The sequence below is a fragment of the Chiloscyllium plagiosum genome, chromosome 5, assembly GCF_004010195.1.
Source record: "Chiloscyllium plagiosum isolate BGI_BamShark_2017 chromosome 5, ASM401019v2, whole genome shotgun sequence".
Classification (NCBI taxonomy): domain Eukaryota; kingdom Metazoa; phylum Chordata; class Chondrichthyes; order Orectolobiformes; family Hemiscylliidae; genus Chiloscyllium; species Chiloscyllium plagiosum.
Genome location: NC_057714.1, coordinates 111,964,809 through 111,990,545, shown reverse-complemented (window position 1 = coordinate 111,990,545; position 25,737 = coordinate 111,964,809). Strand labels below are relative to the sequence as shown.

At 41.9% G+C, this 25,737-nt stretch overlaps 1 protein-coding gene across 6 annotated transcripts in view; it reads left to right on the top strand.

The window, feature by feature from the left end:
* Positions 1-25,737, top strand: part of LOC122550144 (meiosis-specific coiled-coil domain-containing protein MEIOC-like) — a 59,549-nt gene that overhangs the window by 3,336 nt on the left and 30,476 nt on the right. For 4 of the 6 annotated variants that reach the window (XR_006311748.1, XR_006311747.1, XM_043690794.1 and 1 more), the window contains 2 exons: positions 21,818-21,946; positions 25,081-25,250. Coding sequence is in view for 4 of the 6 variants with exons in the window: in XM_043690794.1 (XP_043546729.1) it covers positions 25,102-25,250 (149 nt within the window). In the remaining 2 variants the exon portion in view is untranslated. Of the gene's footprint in view, positions 1-21,802; positions 21,947-25,080; positions 25,251-25,737 lie in introns of all 6 variants that reach the window. The other 2 variants (XM_043690795.1, XM_043690793.1) reach the window with 1 other exon arrangement.

The window sequence follows — 25,737 nt, the reverse complement described above, 5'->3', positions numbered from 1 at the left end:
CGAGGATTCTCTGGGAAGCTAGGGAGGAGATAGCAGAGCCTTTGGCTTTGATATTTGAGTCGTCATTGTCTACGGGTTTGGTACCAGAGGACTGGAGGATTGCAAATGTTGCGCCCTTGTTCAAGAAGGGCAGTAGAGATGACTCAGAATTATAGACCAGTGAGCCTTACTCCTGTTGTAGGAAAGGTTTTGGAAAGGATTATAAGAGATAAGATTTATAATCATCTCGCAAGCAACAATTTGATTTCAGATAGTCAACATGGTTTCGTCAAGTGCAGGTCGTGTCTCACAAACCTCATTGAGTTTTTTGAGAAGGTGACCAAACATGTAGATGAGGGTAGGGCAGTTGACGTGGTATATATGGACTTCAGTAAAGCCTTTGACACGGTTCCACATGGTAGGGTGTTGGAGAAAATGTAGTGGCATGGAATTGAGGGTGATTCAGCAGTTTGGATTAGAAACTGGCTTTCTAAAAGTGGTGATTGATGGAAAATATTCAGCCTGGAGTCTAGTTACTAGTGGTGTGCCACAAGGATCTGTTTTGGGACCACTGTTGTTTGTCATTTTTATAAATGACTTGGACGCAGGCATAGATGGATGGATTAGTAAATTTGCAGACGACACTAAAGTCGGTGGAGTAGTGGGCAGTGTGGAGGAATGTTACAGTTTGGATGGGAACTTGGATAAACTGCCGAATTGAGCTGAGAGGTGGCAAATGGAGTTCAATGCACGTAAATGTGAGGTGGTGCACTTTCGGAAGAATAACAGGAAGGCAGAGTACTGGGTCAATGGAAAGTTTCTTGGTAGCGTGGATGTGCAGAGGGATCTTGGAGTCCACGTACCTAGATTCCTGAAAGTTGCCACCCAAGTGGATAGTGCTGTTAAGAAGGCATACGGTGTGTTAGGTTTCATTTGTTGAGGGATTGAGTTTTGGAGCCAAAATATCATGCTGCAACTATACAAAACGCTGATGCGGCCACACTTGGAATATTGTGTACAATTCTGGTCCCCATATTTCGGGAAGGATGTGGAAGCATTGGAAAAGGTGCAGAGGAGATTTACCAGGATGTTGCCTGGTCTGGAAGGAAGGTCTTATGAGGAAAGGCTGAGAGACTTGGGTCTGTTCTCATTGGAAAGAAGGCTAAGAGGGGATTTGATAGAGACATACAAGATGACCAGAGGATTAGATAGGGTGAACAGTGAAAGTCTTTTTCCTACGTCAGCGTGTATGAGGGGGCATAACTACAAATTGAAGGGTGATAGATTTAAGACAGATGCCAGACGCAGGTTCTTTACGCAGAGAGCGGTAAAGGTGTAGAATGCCCTACCTGCTAATGTAGTCAACTCAGCCACATTAGGGAGATCTAAACAATCCTTAGATAAGCACATGGATAATTTTGGGATAGTGTAACGGAACGAGCTGAGAATAGTTCACAGGTCGGCACAACATCGAGGGCCGAAGGGCCTGTCCTGTGCTGTATTGTTCTGTGTTCTAAATCTCCCGGCCCGTATATTATTCCACTTCCAACTTAGGGGCAAACCGTCCTTCTTGTACAGGTCACTGCTACCCCAAAAGAGATTGCAATGATCCAAAAATGTGAATCCTTCTCCCATACACTAGCTCCTCAGCCATGCATTTATCTGCTTTATCGTCCTATTCCTGCCCTCACAAGCTTGTAGCACCAGGAGTAATCTAGATATTACTACTCTTGAGGACGTCCTTTTTAAATTTCTGCCTAACTCTCTGTAATCTACCTTCAGAATCTCAACCTTTTCCCTTCCTATGTCGTTGATTCCAATGTGGACAGTGACCTCTTGCTGGTCCCTCTCCGCCTTGAGAATACACTGCACCCTGTCTGAGACATCCTCGATCCTGGCACCAGGGAAGCAACACACCATTCTGATTTTTCACTGCTGGCCACAGAAACGTCTGTCTGTACCTCGGACTAGAGAGTCCCAAGCACAATCGATCTCTTGGAATCCGACATACCCCTCATAGCATTAGAACTAGTCTCAATACCAGAAACTTGGCTGTTCATGCTACGTTTCCCTGAGAATCCATCAACCCCTACATTTTCCAAAACAGCATACTTGTTTGAAATGGGGATAGCCACAGAAGGCTGCCTACCTCTCTTACCTTTCCTGGAGTTAACCCATCTATGTGTCTGTATCCGAGACTTTTCCCCCTTCCTATAACTGTCATCCATCACATACTGTTGCTGTAACTACTCTTGGGAAATGAGGCAGGCAGGTGACTGAGGTGTGAGTGGGGGAGCACTTTGGGGCCAGCGACCATAATTCTATTAGATTTAAAATAGTGATGGAAAAGGATAGACCAGATCGAAAAGTTGAAATTCTAAATTGGAGAAAGGCCAATTTTGACGGTATTAGGCAAGAACTTTCGAAAACTGATTGAGGGCAGACGTTCACAGGTAAAGGGACAACTGGAAAACGGGAAGCCTTCAGAAATGAGTTAACGAGAATCCAGAGAAAGTATATTTCTGTTAAGGTGAAAGGAAAGGCTGGTAGGTATAGGGAATGCTGGATGACTAAAGAAATTGAGGGTTTGGTTAAGAAAAAGAAGAAGCATGTGTCAAGTATAGACAGGATAGATCGAGTGAATCCTTAGAGTATAAAGGAAGTAGGAATATACTTACGAGGGAAATCAGGAGGGGAAAAAGGGGACATGAGATAGCTTTGGCAAATCGAATTAAGGAGAATCCAAAGGGATTTTACAAATGCATTAAGGACAAAAGGTTAACTAGGGAAAGAATATATTCCCCCCGCCTCCCCAAAGATCAGCAAGGCAGCCTTTGTGTGGAGCCGCAGAAAATGGGGGAGATACTAAACTAGAACTTTGCATCAGTATTTACTGTGGAAAAGGATATGGAAGATATAGACTGTAGGGAAATAGATGGTGTCATCTTGCAAAATGTCCATATTACAGAGGAGGAAGTGCTGGATGTCTTGAAATGCATAAAGGTGAATAAATCCCCAGGACCTGATCAGGTGTACCCTAGAACTCTGTGGGAAGCTAGAGAATTGATTGCTGGGCCTCTTGCTGAGATATTTGTAACATCGATAGTCACAGGTGAGGTGCCAGAAGACTGGAGGTTGGCTAATGTGATGCCACTGTTTAAGAAAGATGGTAAGGACAAGCCAGGGAACTATAGACCAGTGAGCATAGTGTCGTTGATGGGCAAATTGTTGGAAGGAGTCCTGAGGGACAGGATATACATATATTTTGAAAGGCAAGGACTGACTGGGGATAATCGACACGGCTTTGTCTCACAAACTTGATTGAGTTTTTTGGAGAAGTAACAGAGGATAGATGAGGGCAGAGCGGTAGATGTGATCTATATGGACTTCAGTAAGGCGTTTGACAAGGTTCCCCATGGGAGACTGGTTCGCAAGGTTAGATCTCACGGAGTACAGGGAGAGCTAGCCATTTGGATACGGAACTGGCTCAAAGGTAGAAGACAGAGGGTGGTGGTGGAGGGTTGTTTTTCAGACTGGAGGCCTGTGACCAGTGGAGTGTCACAAGGATCGGGTCCTCTACTTTTTGTCATTTACATAAATGATGTGGATGTGAGCATAAGAGGTATAGTTAGTAAGTTTGCAGATGACATCAAAATTGGAGGAGTGTGGACAGTGAAGAGGGTTACCTCAGATTACAACAGGATCTTCATTAGATGGGCCAATGGGCCAAGAAGTGGCTGATGGAGTTTAATTCAGATAAATGCAAGGTGATGCATTTTGTGAAAGCAAATCTTAGTAGGACTTGTACACTTCATGGTAAGGTCCTACGGAGTGTTGCTGAACAAAGAGACATTGAAGTGCAGGTTCACTGCTCCTTGAAAGTGGAGTCACAGGTAGATAAGATAGTGAAGAAGGTGTTTGGTATGCTTTCTTTTATCAGTCAGAGTAATGAGTACAGGAGTTGGGAGGTCATATTGTGGCTGTACAGGACATTGGTTAGGCCACTGTTGGAATATCGCGTGCGATTCTGGTCTCCTTCCTATTGGAAAGATGTTGTGAAACTTGAAAGGGTTCAGAAAAGATTTACAAGGATGTTGTCAGGTTTGGAGGATTTGAGCTATAGGGGAGGCAGAACAGGCTGGGGCTGTTTTCCCTGGAGCGTCAGAGGCTGAGGGGTGACCTTATAGAGGTTTACAAAATAATGAGGGGCATGGATAGGATAAATAGAGAAAGTCTTTTCCCTGGGGTGGGGGAGTCCAGAACTAGAGGGCATAGGTTTAGGGTGAGAGGAGAAAGATATAAAAGGGACCCAAGGGGCAACGTTTTCACGCAAAGAGTGGCACGTATATGGAATGAGCTGCCAGAGGAAGTGGTGGAGGCTGGTACAATTGCAACATTTAAAAGGCATTTGGCTGGGTATATGAATAGGAAGGGTTTGGAGGGATATGGGCTGGGTGCTGGCAGGTGGGACTAGATTGGGTTGGGATATCTAGTCGGCATGGACAGGTTGGACTGAAGGGTCTGTTTCCATGCTGTACATCTCTATGACTCCAATCGTAGTAAAAATGTGTCCTCTTGGATCATGTTTTCCCCACCAAAGGAAATAATTTGTGTCTATCCTGTCAAAGTCTTTATCATTTTGAACACCTCAAGTGGATTAACCTCAGCCTCCTAATCACAAGGAATAAGTTAATGCAACGTGTATCCCTAATTTATTCACCAGTATAATTTTGGTGAATTTGAACTCAATTCTTTCCTGAAATTTAGTCACCCAAAACTGAATCTCCAGTTGCAAAATATTACCGTTGAAACAAAATATGCTGGAAATATTTAGCAGGTCACGTATAATTTATGTCGGCAACAAAATTTGTTTCATGTTTATATATCTGACATAGCAGTGTTTCTCTGAATCAGGGATGCCTAACCATTTCACGTGAAGGTTCAGTTCTTGTCTTGTGAATCAGGGGAGAGGAGGTGGTCACATCAGTAAGCATGGATTTCAAAGGAGAAAATCCTAAGCAGTAAATTAATCAACCTGCATTTACCTCCTTCTGTATTACTGTTAAGGTACCTATTCGAGACGGCTCAGGGAATCCCTCCCCGATGGACTCGACCTGTCAGCCTCTCTTGGTTCGTCCTGGAGATCGTACTCTGTGGTTGTCTGGAATATAAAATGCTTTCAGACAGTTTAGTTTAAATTATTACCTTTGTTTACCAATGGTATCAATGTTAAACCATAACATAGATACCTACAAGCCAGGCTTGAGCTAAGGTTCTAAAACCATTAGCAGAGTCATAGCACCAACTCTTAGAGTCATAATCATAAGAGCTCTCTTAGTAGGCTACTCTCCTTATTGCTGCAAACAAGCTGTCTTTATACAGAAATTGGTATTAAAATTACAAAAAACACCACATGTCTTTAATCAGATAACCAGCAATAAAATGGCAAAAGTTTTCAGAGGAAGAGAAGCTCATTGACGGGTCTGAGTACGCTTGACTAATTGAGCTGCATGCACATCAAAGTGGGAATCCTGATCAAGCCAGGCCAAATGGTCAATTGCTTTCCCTTTTAACTGTATATCATAACAAGAGACTAGTCTAAACTATGTGAAAAAGGTCATGAGGTAATCTTGCTCAGCTAAAATGCCTGATATCATTGTCCGACAAAATGGCTTTTTCTTTTAAAATCATTTTAGATTCCCAAAATGCAAATTAAATTCATAACATTCCAAGATCTCGAGCTCCAAGGAACAACACACACATTCAATCCATGACAAGCAAGTGTACACTCAAGTCAGACCATAAAGCTTTCCATCAGCTTCTGTCCTGTCTCTTTTTCTCTCTCTCTCTCTCTTTCTCTCTCTGGAACTTTTCGGTCAGTGAATGTAACTTACAGATGAATATTTTCTCTCTCTCTCTCTCTCTCTCTCTCTCTATTTCTCTCTCTGACACATATACACACACATGACCATCTTTCAACTTTCTTACTATGTCAGTTTCAGCCTTTGTGTTTTCCTAACTTGTAAGCGTAATGAGACATTCACCTTCCAGAACAGTCAAGATTATGGAGCTGAGCTTCATAAAATCATATCTGCTCAGTGTGGTATACATGAAAACGTATCAGGATTGTTGTATTACGTGTATTTTCCACTAGTAATTATTAAATTACAGGTTCTTTTCCTCTTGAGTATGAGTTTTGTCAAGAGTCTTCAATATAACCCAGAAATGTAGTTATCCAACATCCCACTGTGAAATATGTGCCTCCAGCCTCTTGGGTGGGAAGGAAGTACTGCCACACATTACACAAGTGAACAAATGTCGCCACGTTATTTACACTGATCCATTGACACTAAGAACAGATGTTCTTCATTTTTCTGAAAATCTTCTGCCCCCACCCCCATGTGGTCAGATACTTTCCCGCATCTCTTTAGCAGGTGTGTAAGGCTACCAGCTTTCTTATTATACTGGTTTGTTGGTAGTATTTCATGGGGGTGTTGACAGTATGTGGAGCATGACCCTCTCGCCTACTTTGCTCCAAAGTAAATCACTCTCACTCACCCATCCACGTCACCCTTCCAGTCAGTTAATTATTTTTCAAACCTTTTATCCAGTTGCCATATAATTTCCCTGTTTGCTAATGAAGGAGAACATAAATTACTAAGTAAGCTTGCTACTGCTTGCATATTAATTATGAAAATACAAAGACATGTATTGGGACGGCATGGTGGCTCAGTGGTTAGCACTGCTGCCTCACAACGCCAGGGACTCAGGTTCGACTCCAGCCTTGGATGACCGTCTGTGTGGAGTTTGCGCATTCTCCCCGTGTCAGCGTGGGTTTCCTCCGGGTGCTCCAGTTTCCTCCCATAGTCTAAAAGATGTGCATGTTAGGTGAATTAGCCATGCTAAATTGCCCATAGTGTTAGATGCATTAGTTAGAGGGAAATGGGTCTGGGTGGGTCACTCTTCGGAGGGTTGGTGTGGACTTGTTGGGCTGAAGGACCTGTTTCCATGCTGTAGAGAACCTAATCTAATCACTCACTTCTCAGTTCATCAGTTAATCAGCCAGTCACACCCATCTAGCCCACCTTCATGTACCTATATACCCAAACCTTTTTCTTTCTCTCTCTCTCTCTCTCTATCAATCAATCAATCAATCAATCAATCAGTCAGTCACTCTCTGGTAACTTACTCATTCTTCTCAATTACACTCACTCGCTCCCATTCCTCCCGCCACTCACTCACTTGTCCAATCTGCCAACACTCACTCAGTTAGTCACTCAACCACCCAGCTCCCCAGTCAGTTACTCACCCAGTCACTCAACCCTCCAGTTAATTAGTCATTCATACCCTAATCACTCACTCACTTCGTCTGCTATCCAGCTCCCCCAGTCAGTCTATCACTTACTCACCCAGACAGTCCCTTATTCAATCATTCACCCACTCACTCTTGTCACTGTGAGTCATTCACTTCCTCCCACCCAGGACCCCCTCCCCCATTTCATGTGAGCTGATGTACAGACCTGCTTTATACACTATGTCAAACAGTAACTGAATATTTCCTTCTATAAAAGCTAAAAATGCTGTACTCTCGATATCATCTCACAAGGGCTGTGCAACCGAAGCACCTTTTGATTTCCATGCCCCCCCACAGATAAAAGGCAAATATTTGATTAGCTTATTGATTGTATTCTATCTGTGCATTGCTGTTAGTAATTTGTGGAAACGTAAACCTTTTTTATACTCCACAATGCCAAAGGACTTGTTTTTCTCAAACCCAAAATTAATGACCTTATATTTCTTCAACTTTTAACTCCTTTTCCTTAGTTTTGTTATTGCGCAGTCTTGTTGATGTCTGAAGCAATCTTCTCCCGCACAACTTATTGTGTCTTCGAATGTTGTGTAATTTAGCACTTGAATATATTGGTCTGTACATCTTGACCAAGTCGAATTTATGACAGCTCTGTAATTAAACCTTGTCTATATCATGGCAGTTAATTCACCATTGTGCGAATCAGAGTTCATTGAACTTATAAACTTAGCAACTGCACCATTGCATTTAGATTTAACGACAATATACATGCACAAATACTTGGGATTGCCATAGTAGACTCTGTGGAAATGTATTTAATCAGAGAGTCATAGAGATGTACAGCACGGAAACAGACCCTTCAGTACAACTCGTTCATGCTCATCAGATAACCCAACCTAATCGAGTCCCATTTGCCAGCACTTGGCCCATATCCCTCTAAACCCTTCCTGTTCATATACCCATCCAGATGCCTTTTAAATAATGCATTGTACCAGTCTCCATCACTTCCTCTGGCAGCTCATTCCATACAAGTACCACCCTCGGCATGACTAAGTTGCCCCTTAAGTCCCTTTTGTATATCTTTCCCCGCTCACCCTAATCCTATGCCCTCTAGTTCTGGACTCTCCCACTCCAGGCAAAAAAACTTTATCTATTTACTCTATCAATGCCCCTCATGATTTTATAAACCTCTATAAGGTCATCCCTCAGCCTTGGACGCTCCAGGGAAAATAGCTCCAGCCTCTTCAGCATCCCTTATAGCTGAAATCCTCCAAGTCTGGCAACAACCTTGTAAATCTTTTCTGAAACCTTTCAAGCTTCACAACATCCATCCTTCTTCACTATCCTATCTACTTGTGACTCCACTTTCAAGGAGGTATGAACCTGCATTCCAAGGTCTGTTCGTTCAACAACACTCCCTAGAACCTTACCATTAAGTGCATCAGTCCTGCTAAGATTTGCATTCCCAAAATGCACCTCAAATTTAGCTAAATTAAACTCCATCTGCCACTCCTCACCCCATTGGCCCATCTGATCAAGATCCTGTTGTAATCTGAGGTAACCTTCTTCGCTGTCCACGACACCTCCAATTTTGGTGTCATCTGTAAACTTACTAACTATACCTCTTCTGCTGACATCCAAATCATTTTTATAAATGACAAAATGTGGTGGACCCAGCACCGATCCTTGTAGCACTGTACTGGTCACAGGCCTCCAGTATGAAAAATAACCGTCCACTACCACCCTCTGTCTTCTACCTTTGAGTCAGTTTTGTATCCAAATGGCTAGTTCTCCCTGTATTTCATGAGAGCTAACCTTACTAACCAGAGCCTTGAATGCCTTACTGAAGTCCATATAGATCACGTCAACTGCTCTACTCTCATCTATCTTCTTTGTTACTTGTTCACACAACTTAATCAAGTTTTTGAGACATGATTTCCCATGCACAAAGGCATGTTGACTATCCCTAATCAGTCCTTGCCTTTCCTAATATGTGTAAATCCTGTACCTCAGGATTCCCTCTAACAACATGCCCACCACCGACGTCATATTTGTTGCGATCCATGAGAGTATCCTTGATAGAATAACACCCAAGTTCCTTTCTCTTGCTTATATCGAATATATACATGATACATTTCCTGTACATCCCTGTTGAGAAATTGGCAAAGAGGTTGTCTAGTAAAAGTTTTTAAAAAGTACTTGGATGAGCCCTGTGTTATAACATTCAAGTCTATAGAACTAATGTGGAAAAGTGGCATTAGTGTAGGTTGTAGAATGTTTTTGGTTATGCAAACACAATGAGCTAAAGGGCTTTTTCCATACTATATGATTCTGTAAACCTATCATCACTTGTATATGTGTTTCACACAGTATAAGATTGGCCTTATCATTAACTTTATAAATCAGGCCTGAGCCATTGGTTCACATTGTACGCTTAATGTTGAAATAGGGTCATCAAAACTATCTTGTGGGATAATTGCTTCACTGATCAGGTAATTTCTTAAGTTACTGATGAGGTTCACATCCTATTAAGTTGATTTACATTCCAAGATGTTCCAGTGGAAGGGATGGGCAATAAAACTTAGCCCAACCTTAATGTCCCCTGGCCACAAGAGTGGGAGAGATGGTCCCCTGGCTGCGAGAGTGAGAGTGACATCTCTGGGCCGCAAGATCTTAATGGAGAGAACGGTCCCTGGGCCACGAGAGCTGCAAAAGCATTAAAATGCTTCTGCAGTTGAAGGAGAATTGACATTTGAGTAACAAATTAAAGTCAAGAAACAAATGACACCGGAATTGAATGCCTGTAAATGAGTGTGCGTGTAAAGGGGTATAAGTGTGTGTGTGTGTGTGTGTGTGTGTGTGTGTGTGTGTGTGTGTGTGTGTGTGTGTGTGTGAAAGCGCGAGAGAGAGACGGCCAGCGTGGTCAGTGAGAGAGAGAAAGCGCGAGAGAGAGACGGCCAGCGTGGTCACCTGTATTATTATCACATGCTCCTAAGGTCCCGGTTGAGGCGATCCCCTTGGGTGCCGAACCTGGCTATCAACATCTGCTCGGCCACTTTGCGTTGTTGCCTGTCCCTTTCTGTATTTTTCCCCTCTCACCCTAAATTTATGCCCTCTAGCTCTGGACAACCCCACTCCAGGGAAAAGATTTTGTCTATTTATCCTATCCGTGCCTCTAATGATTTTATACACCTGTATGAGGTCACCCCTCAGCCTTGGATGCTCCAGGGAAAACAGCCCCAGCCTGTTCAGCCTTCCCCCTATAGCTCAAATCCTCCAACCTTGGCAACATCCTTGTTAATCTTTTCTGAACCCTTTCAAGTTTCACAACATCCTTCCGATAGGAAAGAAACCAGAGTTGCACTCCATATTCCAACAGTGGCCTAACCAATGTCCTGTACAGCTGCAACATTACCTCCCAACTCTTGTACTCAATACTCTGACCAATAAAGGAAAGCATACCAAGCGCCTTCTTCACTATCCTATCTACCTGCGACTCCACTTTCAAGGAGCTATGAACCTACACTCCAACGTCTCTTTGTTCAGCAACACTCTCTAGGACCTTACCATGAAGTGTACAAGTCCTGCTAAGATTTGCTTTCCCAAAATGCAGCACCTCGCATTTATCTGAATTAAACTCCATCTGCCACTTCTCAGCCCCTTGGCCCATCTGATCAAGATCCTGTTATAATCTGAGGTAGCCTTCTTCGCTGTCCACTACACCACCAATTTTGGTGTCATCAGCAAACTTACTAACTACACCTCTTATGCTCACATCCAAATAATTTATATAAATGATGAAAAGTAGAGGACCCAGCACAGATCCTTGTGGCACTCCATTGGTCACAGGCTTCCAGTCTGAAAAACAACCCTCCACCACCACCCTCTGTCTTCGACCTTTTGAGCCAGTTCTGTATCCAAATGGTGAGTTCTCCTTTTATTCCATGAGATCCAACCTCCTTAATCAGTCTCCTATGGGGAACTTTGTTGAATGCCTTACTGAAGTCCATATAGATCACATCTACTGGTCTGCCCTCATCACTCCTCTTTGTTACTTCTCCCAAAAACTCAATCAAGTTTGTGAGACATGATTTCCCACGTACAAAGCCATGTTGCCTATCCCTAATCAGTCCTTGCCTGTCCCTCAGGATTCCTTCTAACAACCTGCCCACCACTGACGTCAGGCTCACTGGTCTATTGTTCCCTGGCTTGTTCTCAACACCTTTCTTAAACAGTGGCACCACATTAGCCAACCTCCAGTCTTCCGGCACCTAACCTGTGACTATCGATGATTCACATATCTCAGTAAGAGGCCCAGCAATCACTTCCCTAGCTTCCCACAGAGTTCTAGGGTACACCTGATCAGGTCCTGGGGACATCCAGCACTTCCTCCTCTGTAATATGGATATTTTTCAAGATCTTCCATGTCCTTTTCAAGAGTAAATACTGTTGCAATAAACACGTTTAGTATCTCCCCCATTTCCTGCGGCTCCACACACAGGCCGCCTTGCTGATCTTTGAGGGGCTTATTCTCTCCCTAGTTACCCATTTATCCTTAATGTATTTGTAAAGTCCCTTTGGATTCTCATTAACCCAATTTGCCAAAGCTATGTCATGTCCCCTTTTTGCCCTCTTTGTGGCCGAACTGGTCCTCACCCTTAACAATTTCTCCTTCGAATCCTCCCACTTCCTCCAGACCAAAGGGGTAGCCATGGGCACACGTATGGGCCCCAGCTATGCCTGTCTCTTTGTTGGCTATGTAGAACAGTTGATCTTCCGTAATTACACTGGCACCACTCCTCACCTCTTCCTCCGCTACATTGATGACTGCATTGGCGCCACCTCGTGCTCCCGCGAGGAGGTTGAGCAATTCATCAACTTCACCAACACATTCCACCCTGACCTTAAATTTACCTGGACCATCTCTGACACCTCCCTCCCCTTCCTGGACCTCTCCATCTCCATTAATGACGACCGACTTGACACTGACATTTTTTACAAACCCACCGACTCCCACAGCTACCTGGATTATACCTCTTCCCACCCTACTTCTTGCAAAAATGCTATCCCCTATTCCCAATTTCTCCGCTGGATCTGCTCCCGGGTCTCTGGAATTAATAGGAAGAGATAAGAATGAGATTTTGAGGAGTGAATATAGGAAGTTACGCTGGAATTTAAAAAGTAGATCCAGGAAGGTATTAACATCTGGATTGCTCCCAGTGTCACAAGCTAGTGAGGGGAGGAATAAGAGGATAGAGCAGAAGATTGTGTGGCTGAGGAGTTGGTGCAGGGGAGAAAGATCCACATTTTTGAATCATTGGAATCACTTCTGGGGTAGAAGTGACCTATACAAGAAGGACGGATTGAACCTGAGTTGTAAGGGGACTAATATATTGGCAGGAAGATTTGCTAGAGTTGCTTGGGAGGATTTAAATAGGAACAAAGCAGTAAACAAGGTAGGACTGATTAAATTAAACTGCATTTATTTCAATGCAGGAGGCCTAACGGGTAAGGCAGATGAACTGAGGGCATGGTTGGAAACATGGGACGAGGATACCATAGCAATTACAGAGACATGACTCCGGGATGGCCAGGACTCGCAGCTTAATGTTCCAGGAGACTGATCTGCTAGGAAGATTAGAAAGGGGAGCAAGAGAGGGAAAGTGGTGTTTTTGATTAAGGATAATATTACTGCAGGACTTGGGGAGGATATTCCTGGGAATACGTCCAGGGAAGTCAGTTGGGTGGAATTGAGAAATTAGAAAGGCATTATCACCTTATAGACCCCCAGTAGTCAGCAAGAAATTGAGAAACAAATTTGGAAGGAGATCTGTGCGAATAATAGAGGATTTTAATTTTCTAAACAGAGACTAGGACTGTCATAGTCTTAAGGGAGTGATATGGAGAGGAATTTAAGTGTGTGTAAGAAACCTTTCTGGTTCAGTATGTGGATGCATCTACTAGAGAAGATGCAAAACTTGACCTCCTCTTGGGAAATAAGGCAGGTCAAGTGACTGAGGTGTCAATGGGGAAGCACTTTGCAGCCACCGATCATAATTCTATTTGTTTTAAAATAGTGATGGAAAAGGATAGACCGGATCTAAAAGTTGAGGTTTTAAATTGAAGGAAAGCCAATTTTGACAGTATTAAACAAGAAAGTTGATTGGGAGTATGTGTTTGCAGGTAAAGGGACGGCTGGAAAATGAGAAGCCTTCAAAAATGAGGTAGAGACCAGAGATCGTATGTTTCAGTTAGATTGAAGGAATAGACTGGTAGGTGTATGGAATGCTGGTGACTAGAGAAATTGAGGTTTTGGTCAAGGTAAGAAGAAAGTATATGTCAGGTATGGACAGCAGAGATTGAATGAATCCCTAGAAGAGTATAACGGCAGTAGGAATATTCTTAAGAGGGATATCAGGAGAGCAAAAAGGGTATATGAACTACCTTTGGCAAATAGGGTTAAGGAGACTCCAAAGGGATTCTACAAATACATTAAGGACAAAAAGGTAACAATGGAGAGAATAGGGCTCCTCAAAGATCAGCAAGGCGGTCTGTGTGAAACTGCAGGATATGGGTGCGATACTAAACAAGTATTTTGCACCAACGTTTACTGTGGAGAAGGACATGGAAGATAGACAACGTGGGGAAATAAATGGTGACATCTTGAAAAATGTCCAAATTACAGAAGAGGAGGTGCTGGATGTCTTAAACGCATGTAGGTGGATATATCCCCCAGGACATAATCAAGTGTACCCTAGAATTCTGTGGAAAGCTAAGGAAGAGATTTCTGGACCCCTTATTGAAATAGTTATATCATTGGTCACAGATGAGGTGCCAGAAGAATGGAGGTTGGCTAACATTGTGTCTCTATTTAAGAAAATTGATAAGGAAAAGCCAGGGAACTATAGGCCGGTGAGCCTGACATCGGTAATGGGCAAGTTGTTGGAGGGAATCCTGAAGGACAGGATGTACATGTATTTGGAAAGGCAAAGACTGATCAGGGAAAGTCAACATGGCTTTGTGGGAAATCATATCTCACAAACTTGATTGAGTTTTTTAAAGAAGTAACAGAGAGGATTGATGAGGGCGGAGTGGTAGATGTGATCTTCATGGACTCCATTAAGGCGTTTGACAAGGTTTCTCATGGTAGACTGGTTAGCAAGGTGATCACACAATACAAGGAGAACTAGGTATCTGATGTAGAATTGGCTCGAAGGTAGAAGGGTGGTGGAGGAGGGTTGCTTTTCAGACTGGAGGGCTATGACCATAAGGATTGATGCTGCATCCACTGCTTTTTATCATTTATGTAAATGATTTGGATGTGAACATAGGAGATATGGTTAGTAAGTTTGCAAATGATACTAAAGTTGAAGGTATATGAACAGTGAAGAAGGTTAACATCAGATGGTAATGAGATCTTGATCAGATGGGCCAGTGGACCGAGGAGTGGTACATGGAGTTTAATTTAGATAAATGCGAGGTGCTGCATTTTGAAAAGGGAAATCAGGGCAGGACTCAATGGTAAGGTTCTGGGGATTGTTGCCGAAAAAAGAGACCTTGGAGTTCGGGTTCATAGTTTCTTGAAAGTGGAGTTGCAGGTAGATAGGATAGTGGACAGATGCATGAGTAGGTGGGGAGCAGAGGAATACAGATGCTTAGGAATTAGGCGACAGGTTTAGACAGAGGATTTGGATCGGCTCAGGCTTGGAGGGTCAAATGGCCTGTTCCTCGGTTGTAAATTTTCTTTATTCTTTTGTTCTTGAAGATGGCATTTGGTATGCTTTCCTTTATTGGTCAGTACATTGAGTCTCTGAGTTGGAAGGTCACGTTGCAGCTGTGCAAGACAATGGTTAGGAGTATTCTGTGCAATTCTGTTCTCACTCCTGTAGGAAGGATTTTGTGAAACTTGAAAGGGTTCAGAAAAGATTTACAAAGGATGTTGCTAGGGTTGGAGGATCTGAGCTGTGGAGAGAGGCTGAATAGGTGGGGCTATTTTCCCTGGAGCCTTGGAGATTGAGGGGTGACCTTATAGAGGTTTATAAAATCATGAGAGGCATGGATAGGATAAATAGACAAAGTCTTTTCCCTGGGGTGGGGGAGTCCAGAACTAAAGGACATAGGTTTAGGGTGAGAGGGGAAAGATATAAAAGGGACCTAAGGGGCAACTTTTTCACGCAGAGGGTAGTGTGTGTATTGAATGAGCTGCCAGAGGAAGTGGTGGAGGCTGGTACAATTGTGACATTTAAAAGGCATCTGGATGGGTATATCAATAGGAAGAGTTTGGAGGGATATGAAAAGGCATCTGGATGGGTATATGAATAGGAAGGGTTTTGAGGGATATGGGCCAAATGCTGGCAAATTGGACTAGATTAGGTTAGGATATCTGGTTGGCATGGACTAGTTGGACCGAAGGGCCTGTTTCTGTGCTGCACATCTCTACGATTCTAAATGCAGACCTTGCCTGTAATATCCACAGATCTTGAAAGAAAAATTAAATATTTTCATCAATTCTTTTTGTTTTTCCTCTGTTTTGGATGGTACTGTCACCTACTGTGAATCTCTTGCTTTTCTGAATGCAGATAAAAAAGAAGCAATGGCGCTGATTCATGCCTTTTTTTTTGGTTGATACACAGTCCTTGTCATAGAGTCATAGAGATATACAGAACAGAACCAGATCCTTGGTCCATGCTGACCAGATACCCCATATAAATCGAGTCCCATTTGCCAGCATTTGGCCCATATCCCTCCAACCCAATCAACACCTTGTATAGAGTCTGAGGAGGTAGGGGAAGCCCTAAATGAGTTTTTTTGCTTCTGTCTTTACTAAAGAAAAGGACCTTGTAGTGAATGAAACTATTGAGGAGCAGGTAAGGAAGCTGGAATGGATAGAGATTGAGGAAGCTGATGTGCTGAAAACTTTGACAAACATTAAGATTGACAAGTTGCCAGGGCCAGACCAGATTTGTCCTCTGCTGCTTTGGGAAACGAGAAATGTGATTGTTTCGCCGCTTGCGAAGATCTTTGCATCCTCACTCTCCAACGGAGTCGTTCCTGAGGACTGGAGGGAGGCAAATGTAATTCCTCTCTTCAAGAAAGGAAATAGGGAAATCCCCGGCAATTACAGACCAGTCAGTCTCACGTCTGTCGTCTGCAAGGTGTTAGAAAGGATTCTGAGGGATAGGATTTATGACCATCTGGAAGAGCATGGCTTGATTAAATGCAGTCAGCATGGCTTTGTGAGGGGCAGGTCATGCCTCACAAATCTTATTGTGTTCTTTGAGGATGTTACTAGACAAGTTGATGAGGGTCGAGCGGTGGATGTGGTGTATGTGGACTTCAGCAAGGCATTTGATAAGGTTCCCCATGGTAGTCTCGTTCAGAAGGTCAGGAGGAATGGGATACAGGGAAATTTAGCTATCTGGATACAGAATTGGCTGGTCGACAGAAGACAGCAAGTGGTAGTGGAAGGAAAGTATTCTGCCTGGAAGTCAGTGGTGAGTGGTGCTCCACAGGGCTCTGTTCTTAGGCCTCTATGCTGCGTAATTTTTATTAATGACTTGGATGAGGAGATTGAAGGATGGGTTAGCAAGTTTGCAGACGACACAAAGGTTGGAGGTGTTGTTGACAGTATAGAGGACTGTAGTAGGCTGCAGTGTGACATTGACAGGATGCAGAGATGGGCTGAGAAATGGCAGATGGAGTTCAATCTGGATAAATGCGAAGTGATGCATTTTGGAAGGTCGAACTTGAAAGTTGAGTACAGGATTAAAGACAGGATTCTTGGCAGGTGTGGAGGAAAAGCAGGATTGTGATGTGCAGGTACATAGATCCCTTAAAATTGCCACCCAAGTGGACAGGGTTGTTAAGAAAGCATATGGTGTTTTGGCTTTCATTAACAGGGGGATTGAGTTTAAGAGCCGAGAGATCTTGTTGCAACTCTATAAAACTTTGGTTAGACCGCACTTGGAATACTGTGTCCAGTTCTAGTCGCCCTATTATAGGAAAGATGTGGATGCTTTGGAGAGGGTTCAGAGGAGGTTTACCAGGGTGCTGCCTGGAATGGAGGGCTTATCTTACGAAGAGAGGTTGACTGACCTCGGATATTTTTCATTGGAAAAAAGAAGGAAGAGGGGGACCTAATTGAGACGTACAAGATAATGAGAGGCATAGATAGAGTTGATAGCCAGAGACTTTTTCCCAGGGCAGAAATTGTTAACACGCGGGGTCATAGTTATAAGCTGTTTGGTGGAAAGTATAGAGGGGATGTCAGAGGCGGGTTCTTTACGCAGAGAGTTGAGAGAGCATGGAATGTGTTGCCAGCAGCAGTTGTGGAAGTGAGGTCATTGGGGATATTTAAGAGACTGCTGGACATGCATATGGTCACAGAAATTTGAGGGTTCATACATTAGGTTTACCTTACATGAGGATCAATGGTCGGCACATCGTGGGCTGAAGGTGTTCTGTGCTGTACTGTTCTATGTTCTATGTTCTTAGGCCCAAACTGCTCTGTGCTGACCAAAATGTTGATCCATGCTAACCCACTTACCTGCACTTGGCCCATATCCTTCTAAACTCTTTCTATCCATGTGTTTGTCCAAATGCCTTTTAAATCTTGTTAGTGTACCCACCTCAACCACTTCCACTGGCTTAACATTCCATATGCGTACCACCCTCTGAAAAATAAAAAGTTGCCCCTCAGGCTCCTTTTATTCTTTCCCCTCTAATCTTAAACTGATGCCCTCTAGTCCTCGATTCTTCAACCCGGGGGTGAAAAAGACTGTGTGCATTCACCCTATCCATATCTCTCATGATCTTATACACTTCTATAAGATTCCCCCCTCAGTTTCCTATGCTTTAAAGAAAAATGTCCTAGCTTGTTCAACCTCTCCCTATAACTCAGACTTTTGAGTCTTGGCAACATCTTTGTAAATTTCTTCTACACTCCAGTTTAATAACCAATCTTGAATATTTTTCCTATAGCAAGGTGACCAAAACTGAACACAATACTCCAAGTGCAGCCTTACCAACATCCTGTGCAACTGCAATATAACTGCCTGATTTCTACACTTGGTGCACTGACTGATGAAGGCCAGTGTGCTAAAGGTCTGCTTCACTGCCCTGTCTACGTGTGACTCCACTTTCAGAGAACTGTGCACCTGAACTCCAAGATTCTTCTGTTTTACTACAGTCCTTTGTCTATCAAGTTTTGTATATGCTGTTTGGCATGAGAATACCCCTGTTTGTGACTTTACCAGGTTGACACCTCAACTTTGTGAACATTCAATAATTAAACTCCCACGTAGTTGATTGAGCCATTTAATTTAAGCCATGGAATCACTTAAGTGTTATGTTGAGGAAAGAGGCCATTTGGCTCTTCGAGCCTGTGCCAGTTCATTAAATGCATCAATCTCCTGCTTCCAGTCACCTTTGCATTTTATTTTTATCTGAGTAATCATCCATATTCTTAACTACACACTGAGTGAAAATGATTTTGTCAGAATGGGTGAAAGTTTGAAGTTGATGCTTTAAGATTCAGTGCTGAAATCATTACAGGCAATCTCTGGGTTGCGAATGGGTTCGGTTCCTGAGTCACACAGTGCAGAACATTAAAAAGCAGCCATTCATAAAACAGGAAATAATCATGTGTTGGGTATTTAAAATTGCACCCAAGTACGGGTATGCTCTTAAATTGGGGACCCCTGTGCTGTTTCTAAGTTACATACCATGGAATAAAAAAATTGATGTAAGCTTGTAGTAAACTATGCAGACATTATCAAATTAGGAGTATGGAATAAAAGGATTCACCTTAGAAATTACAGTAAGGGTTGGATAAAATATGTGAATTGGCAAAAGAAAAGGCAGATTAAATGAAATGCGGAGAAGTGCAAAATGGTCCACATTGAAACAAAAAAACACAATGCATGCTCCAAGATTGCGTTGAAATATTTGTGGATGGTATTGAAATTGTTGAAATGGTTCTAATCATTAGTAATTACAGTTAAATGGATAGACTGGAGAATCTGTTTTCTTTTCAAGCAAAAAGATCTACATGGAGATTTGATAAAGCAAGTTAAAATGATTTAGTGTTTAGGTAGAACAAACAATGAGCAATTGTTTTCAGTTGCTGAAAGTTTGATGAACCAGAGGATACAGTTGTAAGATGTTTAGCAAAAGAATGAGAGACTTTTATAATGCAACGAAGTGGTTAGTGTTCGGACTACACTGATATAGGGTGGTGGTGGTACAAGTTCAACAGCAGTATTCAAAAGACACTTGAATAAAAACTCGAAGGACAAGAAATCCTAAAGATTTGGAAAAAGCCCTGGGGAATGGGACCAAGTGATTGTTCTTCACAAGAACCAGCAAGTACCTCAAACAAAAATAAAATAACTGCAGACTCTGGAAATCTGAAACAAGTAGAAAATACTTGAAAAGCTCAGCAGGCCTAGCAACATTTGTGAAAGAGAGAAACAGAGTTAATGCTTTGAATCTGATGGGACTTTTCTTCAGAACTTCAGGTTCTTTGTTCTTCTTGCCAACTGTATAACCTCACATTTTCCCACATTATATCCATCTGCCAAGTTTTTGACCATTTGTTTAACCTGTCCGTATCCATCTGCTGAACCTTTGTATCATCCTCACCACTTGCCTTCTCACCAACTTGGTGTCATCCACAAACTTGACTGCAGTATATTCCGTTTCCTCAAGCAGGTCATTAATATATATTGTACGTAATTGTGGTCCCAGCACTGATCTTTGTGGTACTTCACTAGTTACAGTTTGCCATCATGAAAATGTCCCCTTTATCCCAACGCTGTCTTCTATTAGTTAACTAACCTTCTCTCACTGCTAGTAAACAGCCTCCAATACCATGGGTTTTACCTTACTAACTAGCCTAATGTGTGCTACCATATCAGATACCTACTGAATCCAATCTGAGGGAGGTATATTAGTGGTGCAACATGAGGGGAAAAGTAAGTTAAACTAAAATGTTACTTTAAATTCTATTGGTTTAAAAATGCATTGACAGATGTGTGTGAACCATATACAGCACAACAAAGTCTTGTTATCAACTGCCAGAAATGCTCTCAATACCAGGACCACTCCAGAATGTAAAGATAACCCTTTCTCTTTGCTATTAAGATTATTTTCTTGACTCCACTCCCCAGGGCCTTTCACCATCACCTCTAACAACTGATGCAAGTAGCTCATGGAGGGAAGAGTTAGAGATGAGTTTCTAAAATGAATTCAGAAGAATATTCTGGATTTCTAATGTCTCTGGCCCAGTGAGGAAGGAGGTGTAGGTGGATCTGGTTTTGGGGATCACAGATTAGAACAGGGAACAGTTAGGGACAGAAACCATTGTGTCATAAAGTTTAGATTAGGTATGGAAAAGTACAATAAATTAGAGTGAAAGTACTTAGAGGAAAGCTAATTTCCGTGGAGTGGGAATGGATCTGATACAAGTAAATTAGGATCAAAGCTTGGCAGACGAAACTTAATAGAACAATGAGTTGTCTTTAAAGAGTGACTGTGCAGTTGAAAGGTATTCTTATCAGGGAGAGTTGTAGGGCAACAAAAACCAGAGCTCCTTGGTTGAGAAAGAGCAAGGTGAAGCAGAAAATAAAGCTGTGTTTGATATATGTCAGGTTGATAACAAAATAAGAACCAGGCTGAATAAGGGCTATAACAAAGCAAGAGAGTGGCACTAAGTAAATTTGTCTTTAGAGGGCCAACATAAACATAGCTGAATGACTGCTTTCTGTGTTGTAACCATTTTGATTCTATAATTTATTAAGGTTGAGACCATCTATGTCGCTGTCACTTCCATCTTTTCTTCTAGCCAACTGAACCAGACATCACTTAAAGATTAACCCTGCCGTAAGCCTGAACATTTGTTTACATTTCTGTCCTGCTTCCCCTCAGGCCCTCTGCATTTATCTTGTCGAAGAAACATACTTCTGGCTAGCTTGAACAGGTTCTCACTAACCAATACCTTTTCCTTGCCCCATTCAAGCAGATATTGTTAATTCTTACTATTTGAATACTGGTCCCTCCTATTTAACTAATCGAAATGAAATTGTCTTTAACCTTACCTCAAACTCTAGCTACATCTCTACTTGTTTCCCTGACAACTGTCTGTTCAACCAGATTTTTCCAATTTTCTTTTAATTCATGGGATGTAAGTCACGTTGACTAGGCTTGCATTTATTGACTGCATCTAATTGCCCTTGAGTTGGTACTACAGAAGACCTATGGAGGCAGGGAGAGGAAACCATGGGAAAAGAGCTACTTGTGCCTCCAATTTCATGATTCTAAAATTTCAGTTGTGCAGACCCGACTCCCACTTTGGGCACCCTGCTGAATAAAATAACATCTGTTGCTGTAAAGTGGTTGTAATTTAAAGATTCTGTGCAATAGGTGCCTTAATTTCTGAAGTAAAGATTAGTGTTAATGACACTTGTAGGTCATCATATCATTAATCAGTCCTTGTTTGTTTTCAAAAACATTCAGTTTTTGTGTTTTTAGCCTGAGCCTACTTCAACGTTTGTAAGTCCTTACATTGATGGCAATGATACTGATGTGGAAAAGGGATCTGAATTTCTCTACAAGAAATTGGTCGGTTCAGCTTCCTCCTTCAGTCATCATTAATCACAGGTATGGTATAATTATTCAAGCTAAAAACTGAAAAATCATTATAAAGTTTACTCTAGCTAATATAGGCTGTGAGAATGTTGGATAATAATAGAATATCTTGTATAATTAGCAATTATTCCTTTCATGTCTAATTGGAACAAAAGCAAGACTTGTAACTTTGTTTAGTAGATATGTGAGCAAAAGCTTGGATAAATCAAATTTCTAATCTATATTATAAACTGTTAGTTATATATTTCAAAGTGCTACAGTTCTAACATGGATACAGTCTCCAGATCACAAGTTATCAAACAAATATATTTGCATTGATGTTCCATATAAAAAGAAAACTGAAATGGTACACTCCCTTGACCATTTCTTTCCTAAAAATAATATTCCCATATCAGTCTCAACCAGTTTGAGCAATCTTTTGGGGAAGTGCAAAAGAATGTATGACTTAATATGCAAAACATAAGATGGTTTGGATGGTCAGGTCTAAGCTGCCTTGGTGAATTTCTGCAGGGCAGTTTGTAGGTGGTACATATTGCTGATACTGCGCATCTGTGCTGGAGGGGGTGAATATTTGTGGATATAGTGCTAATCAAGTGGGCTGTTTTGTCCTGGATAGTGTGAAGCTTCTTGAGTGTTGGAGCTGCACTTATCCAGACAAGTGGGGCATATGCCTTCAAATCCCGAATTGTTCCTTTTAAATGGTGGACAAATCTTGGGTAGTCAGTGTGTGAGCTAGTCACTCTAAGATTCTTAGCCTCTGACCTCATGTGTAGCCCGAAGGGTAAGGACAACCAGTTTCCTTCCTGGAAGCGCATTAATGACACAAAAATATGTTTTTTATGACAGTTGCCAATGGTTAAATGTTTTTAGGTTAGCTTTATTTCCCAATTTTTAAGTTTAAATTCATTTTTCATCACCATGTTTTGAACCCATGTCTCCAGAGCATTAGCTTGGCTGTCTGGATTACTAGTCCAGTGAAACAGTTCATTTTACATTCTATGAACATATTTAGTTAGATGGCTTGCAGTGCGTTATTAGTGGAAAGATTTGTATGGGAAGAATTTGCACTTCCATTTCAGTTAAATTAAATTTGAGTCAGAAAATTTTAGGATGAATCAATTTGTAACAGGGTCGCAGATTTGGGTTGGCCGCTCAGTAACCAGGTTTGAAGACTGAGTGAGTAGTGCCTGGAGAGAGAGATACAATAGGTACACATGCATCTCCTTGAATGTGCATTTGCCAAGGAATTCTGGAGAAATGTCATACCTTGATGAAGAAATTTGCAAAGAAAAATGAAACATCTGGATATCAAACCTACAGCTCAGCGAGCAAACCTACACCCAAAAAAGATGTTGGCTATTTTGAAAAGCATTTAGGCAGACAAGTCCCTAAGACTTGATGAAATCTATCCTAGGGAGGCAGATGAAGAAACTGCAGGGGCCTTTATAAAATCTTTGTATCCTTTTTAGTCAAGGAGGGGTCCCAGAGGATTGACGAATAGCCAGCATTGTTTCTTTGTTTAAGAAGGATAACGGGGATAATCTGGGAAATTACATGCCACTGAGCTATGTGTCAGTGGAAGGGAAATTATTGGAGAAGATTCTTAGGGATAGGACTTACTCGTATTTGGAAAAATATAAACTAGTTAGTGATAAGCAACATGGTTTTGTGCAGGAAAAGCCATGTCTCACAAAGTCGATTTGAATTTTGTTTGAGAAAATGACAAAGCTGTTCGCTGAATGCGGTCGGGGGGGGCGCGAGTGTAGGTGGTGTAGATACTGCGTATATAGATTTTACCAAGGCCTTTGACATGGCCATTATGGCAGGCTGATACAAAAGGCAAAGTTACATGTGGGCCATGGTGAGCTACTAATATGGTTATAGAACTAGCCGAATAAAGAAGTCAGAGTAAGGGTGGAAGGGTCTTTTTCGGATTGGAGATCTGTGACTAGTTGTGTTCTGTAGGAATCAGTGCTTTGACCCCTGTTGTTTGTATATTGTGAGGAGAATGTAGATGACCTGATTTTAGTATGTTTGTGGATGAGACAAAGATTGAGGGAGGATCTCCAAGGGGGCTGAGAGGACTCCAAGGAGACTGAGAGATAAATGTGAGCGGGTTGGGGCTGAGGGTAAGGTGGTGAGGAATGCGATAGGTAGATGGTGGATGGGAGTGATGGTGATAAGTTAGAGCGGAGGTCGGAACTGCCCATCTTCCTTCCCACCTATCCACTCCACTCCACCTTGCGCTCCGACCTATCACCATCATGCCCCCACCTTCAACTACCTATCGCATTCTTAGCTAAGTTCCACCCCCTCCTATTTATCTCTCAGCCCCCTTAGACCACGCCCCCATTCCTGATGAAGAGTTTATGCTCTAAACATCAGTTCTCCTCGGATTCTGCCTGACTGGCAGTGCTTTTCCAGCACCACATTTTTTGACTTTGAAAATCGTAATGTTATGTTGCCCATTGATGAAACCGAGACCTACAAGAGCTCATGAAATTGTGTTTAACATTTACCAGTAACGTTGCAGATTGGGCCTTGCAGTATTTGACATTCACCAATCCAATAGTCTTAACATAAAAGATGGGAGGGGGAGCAGATTATATTCTAAGTATAGGAATAGTTAAAGACACCAATTTAATTTTTGGTTTATTGATGAAAAAAGAACTGAATGGAAGAAGTTGAACTTAATTACTTGGCCGTACAAAAATGGAGTATTTATGAAAAAGGCCAATGACTGCTTTGAGAGTGTTGGATTCTGTAAAATGGGCGTATTGAATTCTGAAGCATACCAGTATTCAAAGTTTGTATGTTTTAGAGTCGATATGTTAAATCCAAGAAAAAATATCAGCATTTTACTTAACTGAGAACCTTGACACTTCTGGATTTTAACTCACATTTTGAAATTATTTGAATTTATCATTGTGTCTTAACTTTGGATTTGCTTTACGCTTCGTTTCCCATGTTGAATGTAAAATTGTTGATTGTGCAGAGTTGTGTTTGGTCCATTTTCATATGAAAATGTGAAAATATTTTTAATTACAAATGTTAATATAAAATGTGTGATAATGTGTTAATTTAATGTGTGTTGTAACTGGCAAACATTTGAAAAATTTCTGTATTAAGTTCTAATTATTTAACAGGTAACTTAGTAAGGAGATAACATGGAACAGCAGCTTTTCTCAACTTCTCTGTTAAGTGGCATCAGCAGTTCTACACCTTCTGTTGATCCAGCTATCTTATACAGCCATTGGTCTGTGTTTGCGGATGATAGTGTGCCTCCAGTTACTTTTCATGATGGACCTAAACAGAGGTAAATAAATTGTTTTATTCAGAAACTGCTGGATATTAATGTCAATTTAAATAGTGTTATGTTAAGTGCATAGTTAGAATCAGTACTGCTCTAGTGTCACCATTGAGTTTAGCTGGAATGTGTTATTGTACTTGTTTAACTTAATGTTCCTGGGATATGAATATTGCTGGCTAGACTTTATTGCTGATCTTTAAAGACCTACAAAAGTGCACTTGAACCACTGTAGTTTTTGGGGTTTAGGGATACTCAGTGTTGTTAGGAAGGAAGTTCCACGAATTTGGTAAAAACAATGACTGCAGATGCTGGACACCAGATTCTGCATTAGTGGTGCTGGAAGAGCACAGCAGTTCAGGTAGCATCCAAGGAGCAGCGAAATAGACGTTTCGGGCAAAAGCCCTTCATCTGGAATAAAGACAGAGAGCCTGAATCGTGGAGAGATAAGCTAGAGGAGGGTGGGGGTGGGGAGAAAGTAGCATAGAGTACAATA